This window comes from Uloborus diversus, chromosome 1 (assembly GCF_026930045.1).
Source record: "Uloborus diversus isolate 005 chromosome 1, Udiv.v.3.1, whole genome shotgun sequence".
Taxonomy (NCBI): domain Eukaryota; kingdom Metazoa; phylum Arthropoda; class Arachnida; order Araneae; family Uloboridae; genus Uloborus; species Uloborus diversus.
Window position 1 is genome coordinate 200,465,834 of NC_072731.1, and position 23,331 is coordinate 200,489,164.

The 23,331-nt window shown below is 32.4% G+C and overlaps 1 protein-coding gene across 1 annotated transcript in view; it reads left to right on the forward strand.

The window, feature by feature from the left end:
• LOC129234121 (cullin-3-like) overlaps positions 1 to 23,331 on the forward strand; it is an 86,924-nt gene that overhangs the window by 40,181 nt on the left and 23,412 nt on the right. Inside the window, exons 10-14 of the mRNA XM_054868012.1 lie at positions 266 to 436; positions 3,024 to 3,131; positions 10,069 to 10,193; positions 17,040 to 17,280; positions 19,143 to 19,260. Coding sequence (XP_054723987.1) covers positions 266 to 436; positions 3,024 to 3,131; positions 10,069 to 10,193; positions 17,040 to 17,280; positions 19,143 to 19,260 — 763 coding nt within the window. The remainder of the gene's footprint in view (positions 1 to 265; positions 437 to 3,023; positions 3,132 to 10,068; positions 10,194 to 17,039; positions 17,281 to 19,142; positions 19,261 to 23,331) is intronic.

Below are 23,331 nucleotides of genomic sequence, written 5' to 3' on the forward strand. Positions count from 1 at the left end.
TGGCAAAGATCTATTGAACTTAGAAAAAAAAAAATCTATTCAAATTGAACAATTCAGTCAAAATTTGTTAAGAGAAAAAAACAGCCACAGCACCCGGCGCACATCACCCTTATTTCAGAAACCTACACAAAATAAATAAGTAAGATGGTAATTAGCTTTTATGGGAAAAATAGGTTTAAAAAAAAATGATCACAGGTTACCTTTCAAAGATTATAAAACTTTTGTCAAATTTTCATTTTTGATTTATTGATTTTTATTCTTTCAGATGACAGAGCAAGAAATAGAACAAGTTTTGGACAAAACAATGGTATTGTTCAGGTATCTTCAAGAAAAGGATGTCTTTGAACGTTATTACAAACAACACTTAGCCAAAAGATTATTGTTGAATAAAAGTGTATCGGATGATTCTGAAAAGAATATGATTTCTAAATTGAAGGTGACATATACTTTGCTGTAAAAATACTTAACTAAAAATATATATATATATATATTTATGTAAGTATTTTGAAAAGTTGGTAACTGTTGGTAATTTTAATCCATTCAGTTATCTGCTTATTTATATATTCATTTTTTATTACTATTGTTATTATTATTACTACTTTGTTAGGATAAATATGGAGTTAGATTATATATAGAGTGTTTAATATTAAAACAACTCCATCCATTTTTTATAGAATTTGTCCCATGGGTCAGAAATAGTAAATTTTGAATGACTAATTTTCCTCAGCTGATTCCTAATCCAAATTTCCATGAATATATGATCTTACCTCATTAAGGGCAGGTTTTTAGATCTTTTTACTTTCTTCTATATCCAATATATAGAAGGAAGTATTCGATTCATTCAAATTTTGACAGATTCAAATGTTTTGAGGTGTGCCGAGTCCATTTCGACCATTTTTGGAAAATGTCTTGTCTGTCTGTGTGTGTCACACCAGTTTTTTGTGGTGGCTCTACAGCAAAAACTACCGCATGAAATGGAACGAAATTTAGTACATATAAGTGCCCCTATGTGAACTTGTGCCATTGGTTTTTGGCGCAAATTCCTCCAAAGAGGGTGGAGCAATGGGACGTTTTTTTGAGTTATGCGTGCCTGCTACTCCAAAAGAAGGAACTGGTGGAATCAAAAAAAATTTGGTCCATACGTTACCCCTAAGAGGTACAGGTGCTGATTCAATTTTGGTGTCAATAGCTCAAACAGGGGTCGAGCTATAGAACGTTTTTTTTTGTCAATTATGATTGCTGTATCTCAAGAAATAATGATTGGAATCAAACAAAGTGCCCTTAGAGGGTATAAGAGCTGATTCTATTTTGGTGTCAACAGCTGAAAAGGAGGTGGCGCGATCCAATGTTCTTTTTTCCATTGTGAGTGCCATATCACAAGAAGTAATGCTATGTTCCGGATGAAATTTGGAATAAATGTGAATCCATATGTAAACAGGCGTTGGTTTATTTTTGGCGCCAATCACTCCAAGAGGTGCCGATTTTTTTTTTGCGAATGAAAATAGCTTTATTGTAACAACAAGAAAGATAAATCGTTATCGACTATGGTCTGCGTATTTCTCATGATTTTTATTTAATGGAAAAGATCGGGAATATTATCTCAATGATTTAAAATTTTTAACTGTTGCCATCTTATGTTTGTTAGCAAATAAAATATTTGTAATAAATTCATACAAAGCTTTTATAATAACTTTCAGTTTTCGCTCTTTGCTTTTGTGATAATTCAGACATTGGGATGGTCATCAAGTTTTTGCATGTGTAATTTTGTTTTTATTGGGAATATTGCTTCCTCGTCAAGCATGCGGAGGGATCAGGATTATAAGAAAGATATAGAAATAAGTTTCGTGATGACTACAACGTACTAGTTTATGTTGTTGCACTGAAATCAGAAAGAAACCCTGTATTTTAATATGCAATATCATATATTTTATTTCAGAAGTGGGCCTTCCTGCCTATGCAGCGTTTACAATTGACTTTTCTTTTTATTGCCCGATTTTAGTCCAACTGTTTTATTGAAACAATAAATAGATAGAACTGACTTATTCTGATACAATTATATAGTATCTACTCATTAATTAAAAGCTTTAATTACAGTAATTGGCCGACTGTTCAGAAAGAGAGAGAAAAACAAAATTTCCTATTCGCGATTTCTCTGTACAGTTGATTATATTAAAATAAAGCTTGTTTTTTTAAACAAGAAGGTAATGTGAAACCTTAAAGGGAATGTAAGGAAGCAAAAAAGGAAAAACCTGTAAATATTTTTTGATAGTACAGAATAAAAGCAACAGATGGCAAAAATTCGCAAAAACATACCATTTTTAAAAATCACGAGAACAAAAATTTTTTTATTGAGAAATATGGTTTTTGTTTATTCTGGATCATTAAAATGATTATAAAATTTCATTTTCTTTCTTTGTAAAGAGTTTATTTGAAAAGAAAAAAAAACTGGGCAAAAAGCTCCCGATATTTGGAGAAAAATCAAAAATAGTTAGAGACAGAATTCTGTTTTCTTTTAAATTTTTTCTTTAAAAGTTGGAAGATAGAGCCATATAAAAGTACATGCTATAAATTCTTTCTTTTTAATGTGCCATTTGATCGGTATTTTCTTCGGTGTAGTAGCAACTATGTTAATGCTTTCTGGAAATTACTGTAGTTAATCTAATGATCAAAGTTGTCAATATTTTTGCAGATTGTACCAGCACAGTTGCTCTGCCCATTCCGGAACAGTTGGCAACCCTGTCATATTCAGTTAAAATTAGACACAATTGAGTACCATTGTTATTAAGGAATAAATCCTAAGTACTTGAAAATGGAGTATCCTTACTGCGTAGGTTAAAACAAGAAGAAAATACTTTTCCAGACTATCTAGCTAGCATGAATTATCAAGCAGTAACATTTTATCAAAAAAAAAAACTGAACACATTTCATTTTTCTCTTTCCTATGAGCGGGGTAAACTTTAAAATGTTTTATTGCAATAGACTTGTTTAAGTGCCTGCATCAAATATTTGTTTTCTGTTTTTAGACTGAATGTGGATGCCAATTTACTTCTAAGCTAGAGGGAATGTTTAAAGACATGTCTGTATCAAATACTATGATGGAAGAATTTAAAGCTCATGTAGTCACATCTGGTGTAAGTATTTTTGAACCCTCCCGCCTCTTTATTTTTTGAACAAATATGTAATCAGAAATTTCAAATCTAAGGTAGTTTTTTAATTTAAACATTTTTTGAATATTTTGTTGTTGAAACTCTGTTATAAATAGATATAAGTATTCATTAAAAGTTGAAACAAAAGCATTTACCGTAAACTGGGGCTACTTGAGCCTCCAGGGGCAACTTGAACCCATGGAAAAAAAAGGTTTAAAATCCGTCCTGCTCCTATGTAACTCAATGTATGGACTTAAAAAACTTTCTCCATGACAGGTAGGAGTACTAGGTAGAGACTGGAGCATGAAACAAAGTTTCTGCTATTCCCGTCTTTTTCTGATTGAGGCTATGATTGCAAGTTGTCTAAACAGCTGTTTTTTTGTGTCTGCAAACTTTCACGTGTAAGTTCATGGAAACATCTGATATCATCAAGGTCAAAATAGTTTTATGTTTGCATTCTATTTCTCAATAAAAGAACAGTGTTTCAAGGTTATAGCTATATAATTAACACAGTAACTAATATAAGCAAGTGAAAGTGCACTGGTTGCCTTAAAATGGGGCTACTTGAACCCAGCGTTCCAACAGCCCCAAAACACATTTTATCACTAAATTATGTTAAGTAAGGTAATCTTTTAAAATAAAGAGGTTAGTTATTATTTATACCTGTTTTTTGCAGATCTTGGGATAAAAAGGGTCCGAAAGTAAAAGAGAACCCTTTGAAGTAGGAAATAATGCGGATTATTAAGAGGAAAAATTACAATTTTGTCCAAATTCAACTAATTCTGGACAAATGTCTTAGAGAGTGGCATCAGCCCATTTTGACTTAAGTATATCAACTCTAAAAAGGAAATTAAAAGATCATTCACAAAACAAGCCTGGGAATCCTGTAGTATTTAGTTGCTAGCAGGCTTGCAGTCAATTAAGAAGCAATGTAATCGATTGCGGTTATGAGCAGGAAATAAAGGGGATTATGATTACGATTATAACCCTCTGACAAAACGTAATTACGATTACGGCAGCGATTCGGTTAGGTAGAAAACGTAATTGATTATAATTATAATATGCCGATTATGATTTAGATTACGTTTGCAGACTTCTAATGTAATGTATATACTGGGTGTTCCGTTTTAACCTGCAAGACCTTTATTTTCATAACCGTTAGTCCTAGATGTATACTTCCAATTGCAAAAATGTTCAAAATCAAATGCAGAGTTAAGGTATTGAAAGTTTGAAGCAAAAATCAAAATGAGTCAAAAAATACAAAATTTAACTTTTTATATGGGCCCTAGGTCCCCAACTTGTATTTAGAGAAATTTTCTCCATTAAAAATTATAACTGGCACAAAAAATTTGACATTTGTACAACCAAAACTCAAGAAGATATTCCTCTTTAAAGTTTTGCCAGAACATACCAAAGATGAGATCAGAACTTATCGGCCTTTAAGGTTGTCAAAGTAAGAAAAATAAGGTATTTATATGTTTCATCGCTATTCAAAAATAAATGCAAATGTTATGCCGTGATACGCAAAAACACACTACAAAACCTCAAACAATTTGAAAAGCCACATTTAATGCACACATATAATTTTAAACATTTGTTCACTGCTATATTTTCCCCCAAAAGGTTTTATTGATTAGGAGTGAAAAGTAGTGTAAGTCGCAAAATGCTGCGTTTAATTTCTCAGTAAATATTGGTTGTACTAACTTCAAACTTTTTTGTGTTAGAATTATTTTTCAATGAAGATTATTTCCCTAAATATAAGTTAAGGAACCTGGGACCTATATAAAAAGTTAAAATTTTGTATTTTTTGACTTCTTTTTATTTTCACTTCAAACTTTTAATACCTTAACTCTGCATTTCATTTTGAACATTTTTGCAGTTGGAAGTATTTATCTAGAACTAACGGTTGTGAAAATAAAGCTTTTGCAGGTTAAAACGGAACACCCAGTATATCACTCGTTTGCTCAACGACGTGATGGTAGAAAATTATGATTTCTGATTTAACATTATAGAGATAATTGCCACTACCATAGAGCATTAACTAAAAGATTATTTTTTAATTAATGTATTTTTAATTATGGCGCTGTTACAAGAAAGGAGCAACATATGAAAATTAAAAACATCTAGATAGTTTTAAAGTATGTGTGCATTACACAACGACTTATAAACTGCTCAGCAGTTTAGAGTTTATAATTTCTGATAATAGTATGGTATATTTCAGCATTGTAGTCTCAACTATTTAGTATAACATCAGTTAATTTAACATGTAGCTGTTTAAAAAAAAGAACCTCGTATTGTTCTCTGCACAGAAAAATCAAAATGTAATAAAATACGCTGATAGTGTAAATAAAAGATTTGGAACTAAACAGTTGAAAAAGAAAAAAAAGGAATTAAATGCATTTAAGCGTAGTTAATGCTTCGTAAATGTCTGTTTTCTTTCATTCTTTGAGGAGTGAAAACATTTCCAGCAATGCTAAACAATCGTTGAACTGGAGCAGATGACAGGAAAATTGAAAAATACTTCGGTAGTATTATTTTTAGCAAAATGGTACATCTGAGTGTTACATCCCTATAACTCTACAGGATCAATTTTATGATCATTTGATAAGCTATTTGCATATGCTTTGATTTCATTTTTGAATCAATTGCTAACTGAAGAAATTGCGCTTTTACAAATGCTAAAAAGTTTCAACTTGGCACTCATAAAAAAAATGAGCTGATGTGTGGATCACATGACTTCCTTTTATACCAATTTAATGATAATAGCGCCTTGGAGTAGGCAAGGAAACACTAAATACTTTCACCCCTAGTATCTTGGGAACAACAGTATCTTGGGCAAAAAAACATTTTACACAGATTTATTTCCCTATTATTGGCGATTTTAATGTAATTCAGTGGTTAACTCTTTAAATATCACCAACATTGGCCAAATTAAAACCAGATTTAAAAATTAAAAAAAAATTAAATCGCCAAGTTGGCGACAAAATTTTATGGCCAAAAGCTTGGTGATGTATCACCAAGTGTTTGACAAATTATAACACCACTTGAGTTAGCATTGAAATCAACAATGATTTCCCCCAAAAAAGGAGTAAAAGACCCCTTTAGGAACATCGAAATGCAACCAAAAGGGAAGGTGCACAACTAGATCCCACTAGGAGTCTACATACCAAATTTCAACTTTCTAGGACATGCCGTTTGTGAGTTATGCGAGGTACATACACACATATGTACATACAAATGCACATACGGATGTTGTGAGAAAACTCGTTGTAATTAACTTGGGGATCATCAAAGTGAATATTTTGTGTGTGTGTACGTTTCTAGGCGTATATCCACGTGTGGACGGGTCAAAAAAGAACTCAAGATTCATTCGGGGGTGAACAAAATGGAAATTAAGGCCGATTTTTGAGTGAAAATTTTTTTGCGAATACAATACTTCCTTTTCTGTAAAAGGAAGTAATAAGATTGGGCATAATACATTTCGCTTTGATTTCCACTTTTTAGTCATAAAGCTTTTTTTGCATGAATGAGTATTTTATAATAATATTTATACATTATACTTGTAATGCAGCAGTGAATTGCAATTATTCTCACTTTTCAAAAGTAACCATAGAAAGATAAATTAAATTTCAAAACTTGTGTTAAAATAATTTATTTATGAAAAAAATGTAAACAAATTTTATAAAATCTATCAATGCTAACCTTTTCCTTTCATATACGAAGTAATATCAGCTGTAAACATATAAAACATGAATTTAAGATAAACAATGCTGAAAATTATTTTGAAAACATACATAAAAAAACTTATTTACCAGGGTTTAGATCAGATGTCATGTAGCAAAAATAAAGGCAATACATACAAAATCGTGTTTAAAGAATCACTGAAACACAAATACAAATTCGCTTTTCTTTTGACAAAATCTTTTCTCAGTTGTTTTACTATTTTCTCTTGAAAATATTTAAAAAAACCAAAAACTTTTTGTTGCACAAAAAATTTGTACTTTTGATATTGTATTTTTTTTTTTGTTAGAATATGGTTTTGAAGCAACAATGTGCTTTGCTTGTTTGCCTAACATTGACAGATGAAAAGGGGAAATTGAAGGGTGACTGATTTTAAATATTTGGGAAGACGTTCCTGTCAAAGGCACCCACAGACACTAACTACTTAAGATAGGTCTTGATTTATGACTCATTTGCAAATAGGGACGAGCACTGAATAGCTTGAAGTTGTTTTCTATACTATTATTTAAGTATCTTATCTTTATTTACAATAGTAAAAGGGCGTCTTAAATGTTTTCACTTTCAGAAAGTCAAGATTACACGATTACAAGGCTAAATTACGATTTATTTTACTTAGATTACAGTTATGATTACGCAAGAAAAGTCCAATTATGATTACGATTGCAGGAGTATCCCATTGACAAATTACGCATACGTAATCGACTATTACTCCAAGCTTGGTAGCTAGGAAGAGCAGGTATTAAATAGTACCAGAGAGAAAAAATCCACCCAAGCCATTAAATTGAGAGGTTTTCATTCTTTATAACGTTTAAATAATGTGCATTTCAATTAGTTTTAGCTGTAGTTAGATTGTTTCTATTTGTGAAATTATGTTTGCCTGAAAATATGTTTTTATGTATATGTTGATTTTATATTAATTTAAGTTATATTAAATAAAGCTTTGAGTTTATTTTTAAAAATCATTGGTCCTTCTGGATACCACCGTCTGTTTTACAACTTTTTCTAGTGGATTTACGAATGGGGTCTAAGTAGCCCCTACGCGGGGCTACTTGAACCCAATTTTTAAAAATAGAAAAAAATATAAAGAGTTAAAATTGCTGTTTTAAAAAGGCTTTAGGTGGTAGCAGAATGTCTGAAAAGTGGTAAAAACAAGGTTATCAGTTCACATTATGGGTTTAAGAAAACGTTCAGTGTAAAACTCGCAAAAAGTATGAAATTTCGAGTCCAAGTAGCCCCAGTTTATGGTATTAATACTTACACCAAACAGTGTTAATATCAATAGATTATAAACTTCTCCTACCATACTAGTATGCTTACTCAATAAATAATTGCATTTACCATTGTTGCTGTTTCTGGTCATTCGGTTCTGTCATAAATATTACAACTGATCAACTAGTTTCACATTTTAAGGCTGCTAAAATTTCATAAACATCTTAGTACCAAGCTTATTTGAGATAAAAGCTGGGGGTTCGACTAAATTTAGACATCTTCCGTGCCTTCCAAAGTAATTTTTCGTGGAAGACTTTACACTGATCTTCTGTCTTGTTAGAATACAAAATCCTCTTTTTCTCATTGTTCAGCAATTTTTTCTGGAGCTTTTTTTTTATTCCATAAAGGAAGTTACAATTTTCCTTGGTAATAATAATGTGTAATTTTAAAAGTTATAACCTTTTAAAAGGTTAAAACTTTTTATTCAAATATCATGTTGTTGAAAGAAAATACTTGGGGGGGGGGGGGGAGACTCTTAGGGGCTGTTATCCTTAGCCAATGGAAAAGCTAACTAAAACAATGTTTTCTCTCTACGGGCAGTTTCCACTGAAATTCTTTTCTGATTCCCAAATTTCGTGGTTCTTACTAAATCTGAAAAGAAACTTTTTTTTTTTTACCTTCATTGCAAGTCTAAATGACCTAAGTTTGGTAAATATGATTGGTTTTCTTCATGTGAAGTAAATCAAGTATTTTATGTTCAGTTGATTTCAAATGACCTAAATTTTGGTTTTCCCGCAATGTTTTTTAACTAGCTAAAATAAAGTGTTTTGAAAAGTTGACTGTTTTGGTTCAATATCTATTCCACGTATTTCATTTATTTTTCCATTCTGAAATTGAGCTGTGTTGCATTTTATTTGCTAAAAGTCGATTAGATTGTTTTTAGCACGCTTTTATTAGCTTCACCTGTATATATGTATCTTGTAACGGAATCTTGCAGCTGTTTTTAGCACGCTTTTATTAGCTTCACCTGTATGTATGTATGTATGTATCTTGTAACGGAATCTTGCAGCTCAAATTTCGCCCACTTCCTGCGATCGGATTCTTTTGAAATTTGGCACGCAACCTCAGACCCGATGACAATGCAATATTCTATAATCAAATTAATTAGCTCTTTTAATTGTTCGTTTCCTCCAATTTTAATTAATATTTTGGCATAAATCCAACAATGTGAAAAAGGAAAATTTTTAAAAAATACATTAAAAAATGCTGGCAAAAATTATTTAAAAATATCTACAAAAACCTTTAATTTTTCTGCATCAGACAAAATTTGTTCCAATGTTTCAAGGCAATTAGAACATAAAATATATTTGTTTTTAACTAATTTCATGCCAAAATTTAGGTGAGCCTTCAATTGGAAATTCATTGCTGATTAGACCATTGTTGAACAAAACTTTTATTCAAATGCATCTCAAATTTTCAAAGTAATATAAATGTGATTTCCGCAAACATACATCCATGACTCACAGTAGCTTCCCATCGGGGTGCCCTTGTCTTAACTTTAAGATATTACCTCACACTCGTTTTATAAATAATTTCGTCGCCTGATAATTCTCCAACATAAGACTAAAAAACAGAAAAATAAAATAATAGTATAAAAAACTAAAAAAACACGCTAAAAAGCAAGGGGGTTCTTATCAATTTTCTTGAATTTCTTCCATTTGTTGTCCAAGCAAAAATGTAAGTAGACAGCACCCCACGCTTTTTTGTATTACATTAAAATTAAGTGATTGGTCAACAACTATCATCCAAAGATTATTTTTCGCTTTTTAGTTCATTTTGCTAAGAAAGCATGGTTTTTTAGTTTTTTAAACTATTATTTTATTTTTTAATAATTTATACTAGATATTCCTTTGTTTCATTAACTATATTTAATGAAATTATTCTTAATAATTTTAATGCATTTTTATTACAGACAAACTTATATAATGTGGACTTAAACGTAAGAGTTTTAACTACTGGTTTTTGGCCAACGCAAGCTGCAACACCAAAATGTAACATACCTATGGCTCCAAGAAATTCTTTTGAAGCATTTAGAAGGTATTTTCTTGTTTATGATAGCTACTTATGAAAAGTAATTTAGTATGCAAGGAATAACGTCAAAAAGCACAAATAGCAGATTACTGCAGAAATCTACAATTTGTGCTTTTTGACATTGTTATTTCTTGCTTTACCTTTCAACGCAAAGGTATTTATGTATCTTAATATAGTATGGTTCAAAAAAATGGTCTTTTGCCTCTACTGATCAAAAGCAGATCTTTTTAAATCCCTGACACAAAAAGAAAAGGGGTAAGAAGTTTGACATGTTTGTCTGTCGGTAGCACTTTACTTATAAATGGATAAATTAATTTTGATAACTCTTTTTTTTGTTTGAAAGGTGAGTTTATTGAGAGCATTCTTAGCTATGTCTCATCTGTGTAGGACTATAATTACTGAAAATATTAGTTAATAACAAAATTTTTGAAAAAATACTAAGCACTTTTCATAATGCACTCAAAGGGACAAAATAACTTTTCTGGGTCAGAAAGGACAATATTTATGTATTCCTATAGTTTTAAATTATTCCAAGAAAATAACTCCACAAACAATGAAAAGTGCTGCTCAAGCCAAGTAGAGAATTTTTTATCGTTATCTAACTTTCTATCAGAAGTTTGAACATTAAAACATGCATATTTTTGTAGGAAAGTTTGGTTTGAAATGACTTGAGCCGCACTTTTCTTTGTTTGTAAAAAAAAATCAGTCAATCCATTTTAATCAATGTTCAAATTAATTTTAAATTAGATTTTTGTCAATTTTTTAAGTGAAGTTTTAATAGTATATTTCGTCATACAAGATGGATGTTAAAATAATCAATTATCTGCAATAATTTGCATGTTTTGTGCTTCAAAACGTTGGATAATTGATTATTTTAATTTTCAACATAAAGCTATTTATTTGTTGAGATGGATGTGTCATAATCAGATATATGAAAGAAATGAACCTTCTTTACGGAGATATCAGTACATGAAATATAAAAAAGAGCAGTGACCGTCGTAAGAAGCTATTATCTTTTTGTTTATTTCATTATAATTAATATGCAATAACTTTTTTGTTATGTCATTTAGTTAATGTTTAATCACAACTTCTGTGCTAAACAATCCTTCACTTCAGGCCCAGATCTACAAATTTCGTGTTCCACTACAAATATCAACAAGCGCTATACGTTTTATCAACTCATAACGTTCAAAGTCACTCTATGTAAATTTGAACAGGATTAAAACTTTTTTTCAGCACAAATTCATAGTTCATTGTCAGAACTGGAAATATCATACTATTACTTCACGGCTTTTACAAGATGAATGCCAGAGGTCAAAGTTATTTATTTTAATTATTATTATTTTAATTAAATTTAACCTAAGTTCAAGAAAATTGCCATACATTCTCTGTATGTGATACTACATTCTTACGTGGGAGGTGTTTGTGATCCGAAATTTTCGAAAATCTTGGGCTGCCGTTTCCAAAAATTTAAAGCTGTCAACACATTCTAAAACTGAAAAAATATTATTAAAAAAAAACTTTAAAAATGGTTATTTTAATGATTTTTGTATGCAAATTGGAATTTTTTTTTACAGGATGGGGAAGGGGGGGGGGGGGGCTTCCTCATAGTTTCCAAAAATTTCAGACCATCATCAAAAGTTGTTACTTGAATTCACCATGACCCAAAATGAAATCCTGTATCCGTCCCTGTTTGTGGTCCTTCCTATTTAGAAACAATAGTTCTTTTTATTTCCACTATGATTTGAACCATACCTTAATATCACTGTCTAACTGTCTCAACTACTGCCCTCTTTACTTGTTAGTTCACAAATATGTCTTTTGTACTCTACCCCAATTGTGTTGTGCAAGCTTTCCTCTCACTCTGAATAGCACATCAAATACATCTTTTTTACTCAACTGCGCTTGCGCGACGCAACGGAGGGTAATGTGTTTATAAGTATGTATGTATGTCTGTTCCTATGTGGCGTTCTACAGGCTGAACACCTTGGCCAATTTTGGTAATTCTTACGTCAATCAATTGGTTTGGGGTCAAAATGTCGCCACCGGAATGTCGCGGGACAAAATGTCGCGGCCAAAATGTCGCCGGGCCAAAATGTCGCCGGGCCAAAATGTCGCCTGTCCAAAATGTCGCCTGTCCAAAATGTCGCCTGTCCAAAATGTCGCCGGGCCAAAATGTCGCCGGGCCGAAATGTCGCCTGTCCAAAATGTCGCCTGTCCAAAATGTCGCCGGTCCAAAATGTCGCCGGTCCAAAATGTCGCCGGTCCAAAATGTCGTCGGTCCAAAATGTCGCCGGCCCAAAATGTCGCCGGCCCAAAATGTCGCCTGTCCAAAATGTTGTAGATCCAAAATTCGTTTATTCAGTTGGTAAGAAAAATTTAAATGTCCAAAAATGATGTTTAACACCAAATTTGCAGAATAAATGGTTACTGCCTTTAATGAATGTCTCCGTTAAAAATGGGACTGGACTAACTGAGTTTCATGATAAATTCTAAAAAGATTATTCCGTTTTGATTCGCAACTCTCGGCTGTTTTTCAGCAAACAAATAGAATACAAGCGTTACGTTATCTTATTTCTTGTGACTCGCTATCTACCAACTGTAAAACGTTCTGACGGCGTTCAGTTCTGACGTTCGCTAAATTATTTTAAACTTTTCTTCAAGAATAGTGTTCGTTTGTATGTGACCGATTTTTTAGGGACATTCTACGTCAATACCTGTAGTAAGAATTCGAACGATACCCGCAAGTACCCATATATGATTTAGGGCTGCGTGGTTTTTTGCGTCAATTTGTTCAAGATAGTGGAGTAACTGAAAGTTTTCATCGATATGCGTGACAGTCATTGCTCAAAAAATGATGAACGGAATCAAATAAAATGTTAGGAAGCAGCCGGGGGACAGATTTTGGGCTCAATAACACCAGAGGGTAGAGCAATCGAATGTTTTTTCCTTTCTTTTTTATTATCTGTGATTGATATATCTCAAAAAGTAATACAGTAGACCCTCGTTTTCAGCGGGTTTATTTTACGCGGTTTCGATTATACGCGGTTGAAGATTTGACACCTTTATTTTATTTACGCAGATGAGTTTCGGTTTTACGCAGATGCGGCAATGCAAACAGGTAACATTTTCCTCTCTTTCAAAACCCAAGCTCCTAAAGATTGCAGAGTACACGTAACTAACTGCATTTTGGCGTGCTAATAATCAAACTTGGGTCCTTGGAGACATTTTATGCGATTGGTTCCAGAGCTTTTTCCATCAGAAGTAAAGTGATTAAACTCACACAGTTCAGAACTCACTGGAAGAAGAGCTTTTAGGAGTGACAAAGGAGGTCAAAACCAACGAGGATACCGACTCCGGTGACACACAACCAAAAACGCTCACATTGAAAATTTTCGAACCATCCGTAGACAATAGGAATGATCTTTCTGATTTGTTAGTGAAAGAAGATTCTATCATGGAAATGACGCAAGTGATCATGGATGAGTTAATGCTAAGCAAAGAATTGGAGGAAAAATTCTTAATGACTACCAAAAAACTATCATAGTCAGCTCTTCTTCATAAACAGAAGACGAAATTAGTTTGTTTTCTTTATGCATATTGTGCGTAAAAATTGATATAAGTACACATTAAACTTATTATACAATTAGTCATCACTAGAATGAAGTATTTTTTTTAATCTACGGAACCTAATTCCTATTTTGACACTAATATTAGGTCTCAATTTACGCGGTTTTGATTTACGCAGCATTTCCGTGGAACATAACCCCCGCGTAAAACGAGGGTCTACTGTACAAGGGTTAAGACAAAATTTGGGCTACAGGTATATCTTAAAGGGCGAGTTGCTCATTTATTTTTGGCTTCAGTCATCCCAAAAGGATGGATCACAGAATAATTTTTATCGTTTTATGTGACTGCTATATCTCAAGAAGTAATGCGAGAATTCATACAAAAATGTAGTATACAAGTGAAATTAAACGAAAACAAGCCTTATTTTCGTTCTAAGTTGAGTTTCGTAATCGTTTACGTGAGTCAGTGTAATTAAATAAACAATGAAAAATATACTGAATTTATATATGAGAGGTTGAGCATGATATCAATAAAATCTAAATTAGCCGTGTATTCCTCTCATTTTTGTAGCACTTTAGCTAGCGTGAGTGTTAAATAAAAACTGAGTTTGCATTCTTATATAATTTGCGTAGTAAAAATTCACTAATTAAAACAGCAATTTTTTCTGAGAGAGAAAAACTTATTTGTTTATTATTATTATTATCAATATTCTTTTCTTTCTGAATTACCAAACTATATTGAGCTGGAACTATTACTTTTTGAAACTCATTTTAAAAATAAGTCTAGGTCAAAATTGATCTGAATAATCTCATTGATATCAGTTATTTCACCCTACATTATGAAATTTTTTCTTTTCTATTTAAAATTGGAAAATGTGATTAGCTGACAAGCGCTACTTCGCATGCATGAAAGTATCCTATTGAAAACCTTCAATAAAACAGCTGTTCTGAAATTGTCCCTTGATGTTCTATCGAATATATAAATTTCTTGAATGTTGAGAATTGAAAATATTTGTCATCGCGTAGAGTCGTTTTTCAAAAATCTGAGTGAAAGACACCTGTTTTAGCAGTTACGGGTTTCATTGATTTCAAAAGATTTGACGGTGAACATTTCGACGTAATTTCAGAATTTTACTCATAAGAGATGGGAGTTCCCACGGCAGTTTTGATCTTACTTTAACCAACGTATATCTCACTGAAAACGTAGTTTTTTTTTTTTTTTTTTTTACAGTTCTTAGGGTAATGTTGATAAATCTAAGAGAAAATTAAATTTCATTAAGATACTTTTCTACTTTATTTCCACCCTGGCCCGTGATTTCGAATTTTTCCAGTGAAAGGGGAGAGGGAGGATAACGGGCGTATGTATAACCAATGCAAAATTCATAGGATTGCTATAAAAACCACTCCCACTTGTATATAAAAAAAAATTCAAAGTCGTGGGCCATTCCGCCTGATCCCCTAAATGACTGACCTGTCGCTACCGTAATAATATGCTAGAGTGAAGGATTTATTTGTTTTTACTTCATTACTTCAAAAAATACAAACCGCCTATTCTCTTGCCATATTCAAATTGCGCCTCACTATTCTTTCATTCGCGCTTAGAACAGTTTAGTTTTACTTCCATACCAATTTTTTGTCTGAATCCTTGCGTTACATCTTGGTCCTTTATGTTACATCTTGAGTATTATTATTAATCAGATTAAACGAGAAAGAGAATTCCGTTGCAGCAGCCTTTCACATGTTTACGTTTGTAATAGTATACAGAAAAACGTATGTTTTTCTGAAAACTATTAATTTCCTGGAATTAATCAGATGTTTACGAATTAAGACAGGAGAAAACGTTTGGAATTTTTGAAGGAACTTACTTTGAAAGGCAATTAATATTCTTTCGCAACTTTTATGCTGGAAAGCATCGACATACATTTAAATTTTTCGTACAAATTGAACTAGCCAATTTTAGGCCGGCGACATTTTGGACCGGCGACATTTTGGACCGGCGACATTCTGGGCCGGCGACATTTTGGGACGGCGACATTTTGGACCGGCGACATTTTGGACTGGCGACATTTTGGGCCGGCGACATTGTGGACCGGCGACATTTTGGACCGGCGACATTTTGTACAGGCGACATTCTGGGTCGGCGACATTCTGGGTCGGCGACATTTTGGGACGGCGACATTTTGGACCGGCGACATTTTGGACCGGCGACATTTTGGACTGGCGACATTTTGGACCGGCGACATTTTGGGCCGGCGACATTTTGGGCAGGCGACATTTTGGGCAGGCGACATTTTGGGCCGGCGACATTTTGGCCGCGACATTTTGTCCCGCGACATTTTGGCCGCGACATTTTGGGCGTATACCCAATCAATTTGTCTTAACCTTGGGAGTGTCACTAAACACATGACAGTAATCAAAATTCGCCATATCAACAACTAGTTGCCATATTTTGTCAGTTCGGAATCGGTGCACGTTGGGTGTTGCACACTGTGTCTCACGCTACCTGCGTGCGACAAATGCAGGTAGTTTTTGCTGCCTGAAATTTTTTGTTTATTGAGTCTACTAATTGGGGTCTCATTGGCCGAGTGGTCTAAAGCAATTGCTTCTCCCACTTGAGGTGGTATGTAGAGACACCCTCGCTCCGGATGTACTTTCCTCTCTTTCTGATGTAAATTCTTTCCTGTGTTCTTTATATGTATTCTGTACTGTAATAAAAAATATATTATGCATAACGAATGCAAGACACTCAGATTGTAGTCCTCATCAAAATAAACCTGTGCAAAGCATCAAAAGAAAGAGAGTCTACTAATTCGATTTTCATCTCTAACATGTTGCATTTGTTTTTGCCTTGATTCAAGGGACGTTTTCAAAGTTTTGCGACATGTACTTTCTTGAGAGGCTTTTTTAGTTTTGCGAGAAAGATTTGATTGATGGGGGGGGGACGTTTCCGATTTCGCGTCATCATGAGTTATACAGGCTGTTTATATAGCTGTGCTGTGGTTGACTTAAGTTCGCCCATTTTTGCTGAAGGTCAAGCACAAGTATCTTTAAGCCTAGTTAGGTCCCTCGAGGGACTAATTATCAGTAGTTTAGACCACCGCAAGTTACTTAATAAACCTCACGATAGAAACAAACTATCTCAATGAAATGACAAGGTTGCAAAATGTACCGTCTTATTAGCAGCTCATTAGAATTTTGGAACATCTCTTTCTTTCATGTTTCTAAAGATGACATTGTTTTTTAATTTTCTAGTGTAAAATATTCTTATTTTTTTTAATTGTAGATTTTATCTTGCTAAACATTCCGGTCGCCAGTTAACTTTACAGCCACAGTTGGGATCTGTGGATCTTAATGCTATTTTTTATGGCCCACGAAAAGAAGAGGGTGAAATGAAAGACAGTACTTGTATTGTTCCAACATCAGCTGAGCGTAATACTTCTCCTCGAAAACACATAATTCAAGTGTCTACTTATCAGATGTGTGTGTTAATGCTTTTTAATGCAAGAGAAAGATTAACTTATGAGGTAATTTTTTATTTTTACTATCATTTAATCTCTTGTGTTATAAGAAAAAAATCTATATAAGGAAATTATTTAAAAAGTAGGACCAGATAAGAGTCTTCCCATATTATTATTAACTATTTAGTTATGTTTTTATGTTCTTAATAATGTTTTTTGCTTTTTTTTTTTTTTTTTTTTGCCATTTTGATAAGCTTTCTTTGTCACGATAGCATGAAATAAAGATTAAGAGAGTTATTAAAATGGCAAAAATGTTTGTTATTCAAAAACATCACCCCGAGGGCCCCCTGTTCCTACCACTTCAATGACTAACCAGATGGGAGTCTCTCGGGGTTATTCAAAGACAGAAAAAGTATAAGTATTGTCCGTTTTCCACAAGAAGGCACTTGATGCCGCCTGCTGTTTTGAGCAGAGGGCATATTAGGATCACAGCATTATGTCGTAAAAGCAGCAGTTTTTAAAATGTAAGAATAACGAAAGTAGCAAACGACAAATGTAGCAAGTGATGTAGAGAACACCGACATTTTTGTCTATTAAACTGTATGCCAATGTTAAGGTTGTCTCATTTACAAGCATGAACATATGTTTACCGATCACCCCCACATAAAATTCAACTCCGCCTTCGAGAAAGTGGAGCGAAATGCCTTCTCGTGGACACAATAATGGATAGGAAAAAAACCTAACAATCTTGAACCCTTTCAGGACAAAATTTTTTATTGTTTATTTATTTACGTACATTATTTTCAGACTTCTTTATGAGATGTATACCTTCATTTAAAAGGCTATGCCTAATTTTATTAAATTCAGAAATATAGTTAACTAAATTATGTGTTATTAATAAGACGAGTGCTTTTTAGAGAACATATTAACGGTTCCATTTCTCCTATTAATTATACTGTATGCAAATCTATTAAGCTGTAAGTTTAAGTAGTAAGTGTGTATGTATGTGGTAGAATATTAAATGAATCTGGAATAACTTTATTTGTATATTATTCATGCTGTATTTGGCTGCAAAAACTTGTCGAAATTTCTACAAAAAGTGTTATGGAAATTTTACTGAGACGGTGCAGATACATAAAATTCTCGTTAGAAAATGCACACTTGCAAAATTTCCTCAAGAAGGGAGATGAAATAAAAAATTTACCAGCTGACATGGAATGACACTGTTGAAAATACTGATTAGTTATAAAAAGATATATAGCTTTTAAAATGTATCATATGAACAGAAAAACTTCTATTTAACAATTTCCTCAATTTAATATATTTCCCTGGTATGGATTTGACTGCAGTGAATGTCTATGCTCCTCGATTTAATGATTAATTTTTCCATTCCCTTGACAATTGTTAACTTGGGGATATACTGTACACCCAAGTTGTGATGATACTGCTGTATCTTCTTTCTAGAACTAGATTGTTAAATTTTTTAAATTCTCGAGAAAGTTTTTGTTTGATAAGTGAATATTTTACATAAAAATAACATAGGTTTCTTGATATTTTCTTGGGCAGGAAAATGGCAGTATCTACAATAGTGAGTTTTTGAGATATTTGAAGAAAGTCGTTTTTGATTCCCTACAAACAATAGTAAAATGTTGAAATTGGACTTTCTTTTCATTCTTTATTTTCAGCATAAGCCAAATAAGCAAATTTGTAAGATAAATCTAAAGTAAAATAGATGACAAAAATGACAACTGAAAAATCAAAATTAGCAGATAATGCTGATTATCATCCCAGGAGAGTATTTTACTTATCGGTTGTATATATCATTGCATTTAACAGTTTCATTTTATTATTTCCTGATATTATAATTAAGTAAAGAGAAAATTATTTTATGGTAATGCATTTTTGAATCAGCTAAATTATTTCAATAGGAAATCTCTAATGAAACAGATATTCCAGAGAAAGATTTAATACGGGCTCTTCAGTCATTAGCTATGGGTAAAACTAATCAGAGGATACTGATAAAAACTCCAAAAACTAAAGAAATAGGTAATTGTATGTTTTTATTTATAATCTTATTCATAATTTTATGTATTTTTTCTTAAAAAGTTAAATCTGCATATTTTTGAAGTTAACCCGAAAATTTTGAACTTTTCTAAAAATTCAGTTTTCAAAACTTGATTTAAGTCACAGGGATGTGCCAAATGCTTTTATCAACGATGCTGCGCCAAGCTGCTACAAAAGGTGGCTAATTGTACTTCTCTGCGCCAAATTGAAAAAACTTGCATTCAAAACTGAGGTTTTGCATTTAATATTTCAATCACTTCAGCATATTTTGCAGTTTTTGCAGGTCCGGCATAAGATTTATTCATTTATGCTGTTTTTTACCATTGTTACTTTCTTCTATATCGATGATATGTATAGAAGAAATGATGGGTTATAATTCTCCAGCATATTGCATGAGTAGTAATAGTAGTTTTACTAAGAATAATAATTAAAAGCTAATAAATTAGCAAACAGCTAGAAATTCATTTTCTATTGTGGTTCATCTTTTCAATTTTTTTCTCTGCTGCAAATTATCAGTTTTTTCTTTAAAAAGTATGTGAACAAAGGTATTTTTCCTCTATTTGATAGTATTTTTTTAGTTGAAATTAAACAGATAGTTTTGGTAAAATAATTTTTTTCAAAAATTTCATAAAGGGATCACGTATCCCCACATCAAGGGATACATGATCCCTTCATGCGGGATACTTGATCCCGCTTAGAAAATACATCGACTTTTCATTAAATCAGCAATTTATTTATGGATTTTAGTTTTCAACATAATGTTTCTAAAAAATAACACCATTTCTAATTTTCTTTATTAGATTATAATAATGTGAACACAAAATAAGTTTCAAATTTCACTAGACATTTGTAAAAAAAAATGTACACAACTTTAATTAACTTATGATGCTTTTGATCAGTTACTTATTATGCAATACAGTTGTGAACAATACTATGTTTTATAAATAAAATTAACAATTTTTCTAAAGTAGCATAATGAAGCTAAAATTACAACAAATAAAAAACAATAGGATGACAAGCACGAAAATCATCTTATTTGCAAACATCTTGTCTTGCAATAATAAAATCAAGAGTTTTATCAATTGAATTAATTTTTAAAAAGAGGGAAGAAAAATTTATCTGTGTACTTATAAAAAAGAAAGCTTATCTCATATGCAGGGCTCCCAACACATTTTAGCCTATGCAGGGCTCCCAACACATTTTAGCCATAGAAAAGGGTAAAAGAGGACCACTTTCAATCAAAAATAGGACCAGTTAGGATTAAAAAGAGGACCTTGAGAGGACCATTCATAGTTAAACCCAGGGAAGCACCAAAAGGCAAATTGGCTGCCTGCTGCTAAATGCGTGAAGATAATTCGTTAATTAACCATAATAATAATTTTTAATGATACAATTCCTTACCACCTTCTGTACAACTGAACTTTTAACTATTGAATTATATTATTTACAAACATTTGGGAGGGGGGGGGGGCAGAAAGCATGTAACTAACGATCTTACAGAGTAATTTTAACTGAAAAGTAAATTTTCTACTAATAACTGAAAAATTGGCAGATAATAAATTCAGCTAAGTGACCAACGAATCAGTGCATACCTAGTTAAGACCTTTTAGATACAGTTATTACAAGAAACATCTTAACACATAGTCATTTACAAACATTTTCCTTAACCAGTTTAAACAGAATTAATTTTGATGTAAGGTACTGCAAGACAAGAATGCATAGTTTAGAGCAGAGGCATACACAAAAATTTTGGGGTTTGTCACAAATAAAAAAATTTTTAAGGCTGTAGTTTACGCCTACGACTCTACATATATTTCACCAATTTTGGGCTACCTTTTGGCTCGGGCCTGTGCCAACAGGTGTCCCTCCTGCCCCCTCCCCGTCCTGCATGCCACTGGTTTAGAGGTCAGGTGAGAGGTCTCCTCCCCCAGAGCCCTTGGTTTTTGCACATATTTCCAACCCTAATGTGATAGTTTATATATGAGAGTTTATGACCAAACACCCAACTCAGGAGGTAATTTCTGGCTATGCTACTGCCTAAGTTCAAAAATATTAGAGGTTTGCACATCATTTATTAGTATACTAAGTATCCAAATCATTTCTTCATATGTATGTATTAGTTGTTCTGCCACTTAGGTATTGTAACTGTCTTTAAATATATATAAAAATCAGTAAGAAAGAAAATATCTTATTAAAGTCACCACACCCAAAAATATGCAAATGCTGCTTGAGTGATAAATAGTACACTGAATGTAAATTTGAGTCTGATTTACTGAATAACTTAATGTAATCAATAAATGTGCAAGTTCAATTAATAAAGCTATATTTTCAAATTGAAAATACTCATTATGAGTATTTTTGATAATAAATAAGGATAAAAAGAAACAAAAACCATTCAATTTTTAAAAATACTATTAAAAAATGTGTGGTAGTACATGTCAAAATAGCTTCCAGTTCCCAAAAATATTAAAAACTCCAAGATGCAAAAGGATTGAAATCTCGAACACCAGAATCAAACTTTCGTGAAGTACGTTCACTGTTGGCATGTTTTTGAAAAATAAATTTATTTATTATTTGACTAAGCATAGCTAAAATTAAACATAAATTATGCTAGTTGAAAATAGAAAATGTGAAAATATCATCCAATTGCCCAAAATATCAAAATAATTAAAAGATGCAAAAAGATTGAAATCTCAAACACAAAAAGCAGTTTTTCGCGAAGTGCCAGAAAGTGCAATGTTGCCATGGTTCCAAAGATAAGTAAGTTTATCATCTAATGAAATGAAACAAAAAATAAGCTTATCCATGGTAGCGTATGTCAAAATAACTTCTGATTGCCAAAAATAGCAAAATATTAGCAAGGGGCAAAAAGATTGAACTCGGAAGCACAGGATGCAATTTTTCGTGATGCTGCATATCAAACTCAAGTTCAGAAAATTGCACTGATGAAATATTCTTGAAACATATTCAAGCATTATCCAATGATTTTCTACCAATTTCAAGCACTAAAAAACTTTCACGCTTTTTTCAAGGTTGTCAAGCACTAGAAAAGGAAAAGAAATTTCAAGCACTTTTCAAAGGCGTACGAACCCTGGAGAAATATTGGTATCACCCTGCTTGGATTTGACGTCATAACTCCTCCTTTAAACCTCTCCATTTGCTAGTTGCCAGCGGTTGAAGGAGAATTAATGACGTCTCTGAAGCGAAATAATCCGGGAAAGTCAGATTCAATAGAAAAAAGGCGGCCATGTGTTTGGGCATAACTGACTTCAGCACACAGTATATTTTAACGTAATGAATACTTTTAAAAATATGGTTTTAAGTAAAATCAGTATATAATCTGACCAAATTGTTAAAAAGCGGTCTAAAGCAGAACTTACCCTAAAAAACGAACTTTGGCAGTTAAAGTATAACCGTATGGGAGCCTCGCATATGTTTTCAAAACCTGAAAAATCAAGTGCTACCAATTCGTTTGTTGGTGTTCTTAAAGTTCAGCTCAACCCATCTGGATGCATGCAACTTAACACATTCATTCTCATTTACTACACTTTTGTCAATTTTTTCAGGAAAAATAGATTGATTAAGCATGTTACCTTTTCGATTTAGAAAACTTATTTCAAACTCTAGAAATCCAACTTAGCATTATATTCGCTAATAGATCTACATGATGGGCAACTTACTTTTTTGTTATACAGTAAAAGACCGTTTTAACGCACACCTTGGGACCAGAGCTTTTGCATTATACAGGTTTTTGAGTTATATAGATCATTTCACAAATTTTGAAGCTAACATTCAGAATATATCTATATATTAGCACTTCAGAATGAGTTTTATCTGCAATGAGTATTAAAGCACCAATATTACAATTAGTTATTCACAAATAATTATGTTTCACAATCAAAAGAAAGTGCATTATCCTGCACTTCTGCTAGCTTCATGGTTCGCTTAACAGCTGCATTTTCAAGAGCCATCTGGTATTTTCTGTTTACTATGAGTACAAATTTTAAATTTAAAAGCTTTGAATTAAGATGGGAAGATGAAAAACTTTCAAAA